Raw genomic sequence first — 8,324 nt, 5'->3', positions numbered from 1 at the left:
GCAGCAGAGAGCAGGGGTCTCGCGGACCAGCTGCTGCAGGGGCAGAGTGGACCCACAGGGTACGTGTGCGGTCCTGTTCTTCGATGCCCTATGGCTGTTGTTCTTCTGGGTCATGAGTCCCTGGTACCGTCACAAACCCCATGCTTCCCCTTCACCATTCCCACCAGTTTGTCCTTGTCGTTTGTAATTTCATGTGGCTTCCACCACCGCTCGGTGAGGCTGTGGGTGGCTCTGTTTAAGTCACAGCGGGATTCCCTGCCTGCTCACACCGGCCTTCCTGGTGGGGGTGGTTGGGTCCCTCCGACTCAGGGGCCCCGGGGCAGTGGAAGGAAGTGTTGCCCGGTCCTGCGTGCACCAACGTGTAGTTGTTGGTGAGCTCCAGTCGGTGTGGCCGCCCACTCATGGCCCGTGTTGACTCAGTGACTTCATGGTCCACCCTGTGCTATTCAAGGATCACTGGGAGTCAGACTCAAGTTAATGGGAGTATTTGGGGTTTTTTTTTTTGCTTTGGCCACTGTTGGTGATGCAGAGGGTTCTGCCATGGGCTGCTAACTTACCAGGTCAGCAGTTCCAACCCACCACCCTCTCTGCGGGAGAAATGTGAGGCTCTGTGCTCCCCCAAAGTTGTGCAGTCTCCCCAACCTCCAAGGGCAGTTCTCTTCTGTGCTGTAGGGTGGCTGTGGGTCAGAATGAGCTCTGAGGCAGTGAGTCTAAGTTTGAGCCAGAGTTGGGGGGTCCAGCAGCACCCTGTTAGGGAATGTTCTATTGCGATCGGCTGGGTTCTCTGAGGGCTAATCTTCGTAATTTGGGTCTGCTTAGGAAGCTAACCAAGGATTCTGACTGCTAGCGACACCCCTTGGGACAGAGTAGAACTGCCCCTGTGGGTTTCTGAGGCGGTCTCTCTGGGAGCGGGCAGCCTCCTCGCCCTCCCGCAGACCTGCAGGTGCTTCCAGGTGACCTTGCAGACAGCCACCCAGTGAACCACCCTGCCGGGCTCCTCCGCCTTAGCTGATGCTCCCTCATGATTGCTAGATGAATTAACCTCCCATCCTAACACACATCCCATCCACTCCTAAGGCCAGGAGCTTCTGGAGGGAACTAGAACCTCATTTTTGTCAGCATACAGCCCACAGCCCTCAGCTCACCCTCCTACTTGGTATCCTGGCCTCTCCTCTGGCCAGCTGGGACCAAGGAGTGGGAGGACGGGCACTGGCCCAGGAACTGTGTTCTGGGCCTGAAGGAGCACGTGTGCAATGCGACCCCCATCCTGGCAGCAGAGAGCAGGGGTCTCAGCATAGGCATTGGTCTTCGTCCTGGTCCTCGTCTTGGCTGGGCAGGGGAGGTGGGTGATGATGGGACTGACAGACTGTGTGTCCCCCGTGTCTTTGCCTCCTGTGGACAGGACAGTGATTGCCCACACCAGGGCTCTGGACCCCACGCGGCCCGTGACCTATGTGACCAACGCCAACTATGCCACAGACCTGGGGGTGAGACTGGGGTCTCCACGCAATGCTCCTCACTGGCTGTCCTCCTGTCCTGTCCTAAACCTTGCTAGAGGGCCCGACCGGGGAGAGCCAGGCCACCGAGGGCCGGGAGGTGGACGTTTGCTGCCCACCTGTGGCTTCATCCGTAAGGCCTTGCAGTGGGCACAGGCAGAGCCCGTAAGATCTCTGCTTGGACTGTGAGTTGGCTTTTGGGGCGGGGGTGCCCGTGTTCACCGGCCAGTGTTTCTCACCAAGCCCCTGCTCATCGTCCACCAGGGAGGGGACTTGCCTGTCCTTGGATTCTGATTCGGTTTAGTAAGTGGGGGTGAAGGTGGGGCTGCGGGCTTCCTTCTTTGAGCTGCTGTAACAGAGCGCACCAGTGGGTGGTCTGAACAAACAGCGATCTGTTTTCTCAGTTTAGGCGGCTCCAAGTTCAAGTCCGGTGCTGGCTCTAGGTGAAGGCCTGCTCACTCTCTTTCCCCCCTCTGCCGTTTCCAGGGGAAGGTCCTTGTCTGCTCCTCAGTGCTTGGCGGGGTTCTGGTGGCCTCTGTGTCCCCCTTTGGTCTTTGCTCCTCTCTCAGGGTCTGATCTTGTCACTTCACACAAGTCTTTGGTTTAAGACCGAGTCCCGTGCTGTGGCCGCCCTGGCCAAACAAGCATGTATAGGGTTAGCATTCTAACCCGTATTTCTGTGTGGGACAACGTGGTAGAACTCAATCCTGAACCTGGGAGGGCAGCAGTGCGTCCAAGGATCAACCCTCGCCCAGGCCCAGCAGCTGGAGGGAGACAGTGACTGGTCCATCCTCCTGGCTCCGGCCCAGCCCCCACTTCTGTACCTGGCCATCCCCTCACCTGTCCAGTGTCCATGTGCATAAGCCCAGGCTCTGTCCGAGTCAGCCTTGTGTGGAATTAAGTCCACACCGTCAAACAAGGCAGGGGCAGGAGGAGCTCTTTCACTAGAGAGCCCGCAGACGGGCAAAGCTACCCGGGGGCTGTGCTGCAGGATGAGATAGCAGCTAGAGAGAGTAGGCACAAAACCGTTGGGTGGATAGACACAGTGCCAACAGCCCTTTGACCAGGAGCCCTGGTGGTGTAGTGGGTTAAGAATTGGGCTGCTAACCCAAGGACAGGCAGTTCAAACCCAGGAGCCCCTCTGACAAAGGCAGATGAGACTTTCCACTCCTGTAAAGAGGTCCAGCCTCAGAAACCCACAGGGCCAGTGCTGCCCCATCAAAATAGCCTCAAGGCAGTGAGTTTTTTGTGTCCTTTTAACAGTGGTAAAGGTAGGTGGGCCCTGATTGCCCGCGGTCATTTCTCAAAACCCTTCGCCACTGAGTGGTTCTGACTCCCGGGGACCCCAGGTTACAGCAGAGCTGCTCCAGCCCCTTTCTGGGAGCAGGAAGTGCCGAGGTGCCACCAGGCCGATTTGCCTATTCAGGGGTCCTTCCTCCTGTGCTCCGGAGGCTTCGGGGTTGAATCTGGGGTCCATCTCTAATACGTTCACCCAAAAGATCTTCCCTTGCCGCTATCTCCAGCCCTGCATTCTCCCTGCAGTTTGGAGAGGGGCTTGGTCACTTGGGAAAGACTCTGACAGCTCTTGCCCAGCTCAGGAGGTGCACGGGCTCTGGTGGGGCACAGTCTGTGGGACCCCACTTCAGCGGCAGCCTAGACGCTTCACTTCTGTTTCCGGCGCTTTCTGGCGGAGGTGAGGGGTGAGCAGGATGGCTCGGGGGCCTCGGCCATCTTCTGCATCTGAGCCCCGAGGCTCCTCCGAAGGCCCCGTCAGTGAGCAGGCGCCCTCTCTCTGTCCTAGGCCCCGTATGTGGACGTGATCTGCATCAACAGTTACTATTCGTGGTATCATGACTTTGGACACTTGGAAGTGGTTCCCACACAGCTGACCTCCCAGTTTGAGGCCTGGTACAACACCTACCAGAAGCCCATCATCCAGAGCGAGTACGGGGCCGACGCCATCGCAGGGTTCCACCAGGTGAGTGAGGCAGAACGGCCGCTCACCTGCTCCAGCTGGTCCCTTGCTTCTGCATGGCCGGCAGGTCACACATACCCAGCCCATACCTGGCCTCCTCCTGGAGTCCCCTCTAGGACTTGGGGCCCAGGGGCAGCCTCCCTAGTGGGTTTCCTTCTGGACAACCCCACCAATGCCCCCCATGGTCTTTCTAACCCACCCACACCTGGTGTCCCCTAGCCCATAGGACAAAGCCCACGTGAAGGCTTGCTCTCCACCCCCTCCTGGGCTTCAAGCCTCCTCCTCCGTCACACCCAGCACTGTCGGTCTCCACTTCAGTGAAGGGACCTCTTCCTTGGATGCTCAGGTTGGGGCCACAATCACCATCCACCAGACACTGTGGCAGCCTTCACGTCTCACCTCCCACGACTCGGCCCAGGACGGCTGCACGTGTTCGTCATTGTGGTGGTTCTCAAATTCCCCCATGAGCAGAACCAGCATGGCTCTATGAGGGAACGTGTCGTTCTGTTGCTTGTAAGGTCCCCCGGAGTCCGAGCAGACTTGACAGAAACGCACCTACCTGGGCTCCTCGCAGTGTCCCTGCTCACAGTGCCACACTTGTGACCAGCAGCTTCCTTGCTAGGTGGTGAGGGATGCTTGTTCGCTTTACCTCCAGTGCTCATCAGCCTTGTGAGGTGCCCAATTGATTCCGACCTGTGGCGACCTCTTGTGCCAGAGGAAAGTGGCCCAGAAGATTGCCTGCCTCTGCCTGTGCCCTTGGTGCTGAGCGTTAGTGGGCTGTTGGTTCAAACCCACCAGCTGCCCCAAGGGCACCATTTGCTCTCCCAGAGATGAACAGTCTAGGAAACTCTAAGGAGGGTTGAAATGGGTTGGAGTGGACCCTATGGCAGTGGTTTGGGGGTGGGGGAGAGTCTTTGTGGAAACAGATTCCCAGGTGTTGCTCCCACAGTGCTGCTCGCTGGGTCTGAACCTCTAGCCTCTTTGGTTGGCAGACAAGTAAGTGCTTCACCATCATGCCACCAGGGCCCCTGCCTGCCACCTTCCCTCTCACTGCCAGCCAGTTCAATCCAACACCTAGCAACCCAAGAGGATGGAGCAGAATGGCCCCGTGGGTTCTAGAGAATGGAAATCACTCTGAAAGGCTGTGCCTTTGGCCCGTGGAGCGGCTGGCTGGTGGGCTTGAACAGCTGACCTTGTAGATAGCAGCTGACAGGTAACCCACTCTGCCGGTAGGCCCTGTCTGTCGGTCACATGAGCAGATACTGAATAGTGACCTGCTGAAGGGCTGGTGCGAGTCTGGATCCAGGTGACTCCTGCCAGGCTGCTCCTCCAGCACCCCGCAGCTCAGGAAAAAGCCTGAGGCAAAAGCCTCTCTTTCCTTCCTTTAAAGTTCAGCTTGGAGACTGCACTGGTGCATAGAGATGAGAAAAGGAGCCAAAACAAATGTCAAAAGTATGTTTATAAACCAAAATGCCACTGCTGTTCAGTCCGCCCAGAGTCTTTACCACCTGTGTAGGGTTTCCCAGGCTGCACATCTTGAAGGAAGCAGACAGCCTCATCTTTTCCCCTGTGGAGCTGTTGGTGGGTTTGAACCTTGGACATTTTGGTCAGCATCCCAACCCTTACCTGACAGCAGTAATAAGTATTTGCACATTAAAGCAGATACCAATTAAGCTCTGACAGAAATAACTTCTCCGAGCTGCCTGGGAGCCCCATACCCACCTGCCCTCCTCACACAGCATCAGTGGACCCTGCAGTCTCCACAGCCCACTGGGAGCCCAGCTCTGGGGAGCCCACAGGTCAGCGGGCCCGGCCTCTTCCTGTCTCTCTCCGCCCCTCCTCCCAGGACCCGCCCCTCATGTTCAGTGAGGAGTACCAGCGGAGCCTCCTGGAGCAGTACCACCTGGTCCTGGACCAGAAGCGCCGCGAGTATGTGGTGGGCGAACTGATCTGGAACTTTGCGGACTTCATGACCGCCCAGTGTAAGTGGATGGGAAGGGCCTTTGCTGGGCTGTGGTCTCGGGGCATCAGGCGGTAAGAAGAGCTGGTCTAGTAGGTGTGGGCTGAGCAGAGCAACTTGCATGCTGGGGCCTTTGCAGCTGCAAATCACTCCCTCACCTGCTTCCCCAGTCATTCATTCTGTGGTTCAAAGAAGCCAACGGGTGGCCCTCCATCCTGAGCCACAGCACCTGACTTGGCACTCTCTCACTGAGAAGACCCCAGGAATCCCTGGGTGGGACACACAGTTCAGCACTCAGCTACTGCACCAAAGGCTGTGGTTTTAAATGCAACCAGAGGCATCTAAGTCCTGGTGGTCAACTGCAGATCACAACCTTGTTTTGTTTGCTTCTCTTAATAAGGTAAACACAGACCTTGAATGGCATTTGCTGTTGGGATTCACTTGTGATTTCCTGAAGATTAATAACGTGGAATTTAACAGTGACCCCAAAATCCAACTCGGCAACCCTAAAGGACAAAGTAGAACTGCTCCACAGGGTTTCTGAGACCAGGGCTTTCCTGACTCAGCCAGCTTCCTCTTTCTCTCAAGGAGCAACTGGTGGGTTTGACCCAGTTACCTTTAGGTTAGAGCCCCGCAAGAAACTCAGCCACTGAACTGATTCCGACTCATAACAGCCCTTGTAGACCAGGGCAGACCTGCTCTTGTGGGTCTCAGAGACTGGCTTTATGGCAGGAGAAAGCTTCATCTTTCTCCCGTTGTCAGTGACAATCATATTCAAAAGTGACAAGTTGGGGATCAAATATGGAGCTAGGCTCTCCCGTGGGGGTCAGAACACAGAATAGGGTAGGAAACCTGAGAACCAAGAGCTTCTCTTTTCTATCGGTTTCCAAGTGCTCTGAAGGTGGGTATATTTAAGTCCTCAAAGGAAGTAAGACCTTACTGTTCCTCCTCCAGTGGGGACAGCTGAGGGCTGCTTCCATGACATTTTAAGGAAGTGTCTCTCACTTCCTTTTTGCTGTTGTTGGAAACACACACACACACACCTCTGGATTTCTTGACAAAGCATCCAGGGAGCATAGCAGTTTGAGATGGTGAGGAAAGACAGGCAGGTCTTTGACCGATTCAAGTCTAATTAAAAATCAGGATGATGATGAGAGAGGACGCAATGAGCAAGGTGAGCAGGCAAAGACAGAGTGAGGACACAGACCTCGGACGTGCTCGGAAATGAGGCGAACAGTTCTGGAAATCCCGGGGGCCCTCAGAAAGTTGGTGGGGAAATGCAATTAAAGGGTGATGGGATTTTCCCACCAACTCTTCAAATCCTCGTATTCTGGATGGTGATCTGGTTTCATGAGTGCACCTGGGGCCCACTGCCTGGCCAGGTCGACGTGTGCTCCCGCCTGCCCCCTGCAGGCCAGTGGCAGCATTCTCGTACTGGCGAGCTGGGCAGGTGCGCACGGGAGAAATGCTGATAAGCCGAAGTTCTCGGTGGCAAAGAGCTCCTTGCCCTTGATTTGGCAGACTGGCCACCGTGACTCAGAATCTTCTCAGTGGCAACGGGTTTGGATTTTGGTCTGGGGCGGCTGCTTGCAGGGGGTTGCAAGGATGTGGAGAGCACAGCCCGGGAAGGCTGTCACCAATGCTGCTCCCTTCCCGGCTTCCTACCCAAGTGAGCCAAGCTGGAAGTCTGCTTTCCAGGACCAGAAACCCACCAGCAGACTCCTCGTGGGCACCTCTGACTGCCCAGGAGGCCAGCTCTCCTAGCAGAGCGGTTTCTTCAGAAAGGCCCCGAGGCAGGAGTCCCTGGGTGAGTGAGTGGTCACGCACCCAGCTGTTATGTAAAAGGATGACAGTTGGAACCCTTCCTGGGGCCACTCCTAAGGCAGGCCCGGTGTTCTGCGGAATGGGCACACTCTTCAGCGCCCTACAGAGCCGTTCTACTCTGTCCACGGGGTTCCCACAGCCTGAAATCAAGCCCACATCCATTTCCCGGGAGGGATTCCGGTTCACTTTGACCCGAGGAGGGTCTCCTAGATTGGAAATGTCTATCGAAGCGGACAGCTCATCGTCCTCCCACTGAGTGGCTGGGGGGTTGGAAGGGTCGGCCTCACTGGAGCAGCCCCCAGGCTTAAACCCACAGCATCACCAGTTTCCAACCGGCCCCACAAGGTCATAATTTAATGGAAGACTGACGTGAGTCTTGCCCAGGGCGTTTTTGGCCCAGGTCCCCTTCAGTGACCAGGCAGCAGCCAGCCACCCACAGGGTTACACACTTGCTTGGAAAGTAAAGAATAAATCATTTTGGACATTCTGTGTCCCCCACCCCTACACACAACAGAGTAGAGAATAACACCCCGTGGAGGTGAGGTAGGGAGGCGGGTGGCAGCTGTGGGATCCGTAATAACTGGGGAGTTGTCACTTCAGAGGCTTCGGCCCCAGCCCCCTGCCCGGGAGGCCATCGTCCGAGCACACTGCAGCCCTTTGCTTGTTTGCAGCCCCTTCGAGGATGCTGGGGAACCGGAAGGGGATTTTCACTCGCCAGAGACAACCCAAAAGTGCAGCGTTCATCTTGCGAGAGCGATACTGGAGGATTGCCAACGAAACCCTGCTGCCGCCTTTGGCAAGGTCGGCGCAGTGCGTGGGGAACAGCTTGTTTACCCTGTGAAGGCGCGGCCGCTACCCCCGCGCCTCGACTCAGGGACTCCGCGCAGCACGACTACCTGGCGAGGGGCAGCCACTGCGCGTGTGCACGCGTGTACACAGGCGCACGTGTGCACTGAGCCAGGCCTGCCGGGCGGGTCCTGCCCTAGAAGCACTGGGCATGTTCGCGCTCTGGGTTTGAGGTCACGGCCAGGAAGGGGAAGTGAGAAAATAAAGGTATTTCTAGCAGAAA

The 8,324-nt window shown here is 56.7% G+C and overlaps 1 protein-coding gene across 1 annotated transcript in view; it reads left to right on the top strand.

Annotated features, from left to right (window-relative positions):
• GUSB (glucuronidase beta) overlaps positions 1–8,324 on the top strand; it is a 13,543-nt gene extending 5,219 nt beyond the window's left edge. The window contains exons 8-11 of the mRNA XM_004705932.3: positions 1,403–1,487; positions 3,298–3,474; positions 5,318–5,453; positions 7,927–8,324. Coding sequence (XP_004705989.2) covers positions 1,403–1,487; positions 3,298–3,474; positions 5,318–5,453; positions 7,927–8,096 — 568 coding nt within the window. The 3' untranslated portion in view covers positions 8,097–8,324. The remainder of the gene's footprint in view (positions 1–1,402; positions 1,488–3,297; positions 3,475–5,317; positions 5,454–7,926) is intronic.

The sequence above is a fragment of the Echinops telfairi genome, unplaced genomic scaffold, assembly GCF_000313985.2.
Source record: "Echinops telfairi isolate 266 unplaced genomic scaffold, ASM31398v2 ScPeMD7_5;HRSCAF=22, whole genome shotgun sequence".
NCBI classification, from domain to species: domain Eukaryota; kingdom Metazoa; phylum Chordata; class Mammalia; order Afrosoricida; family Tenrecidae; genus Echinops; species Echinops telfairi.
This window is presented reverse-complemented; position numbering and strand designations above follow the sequence as displayed.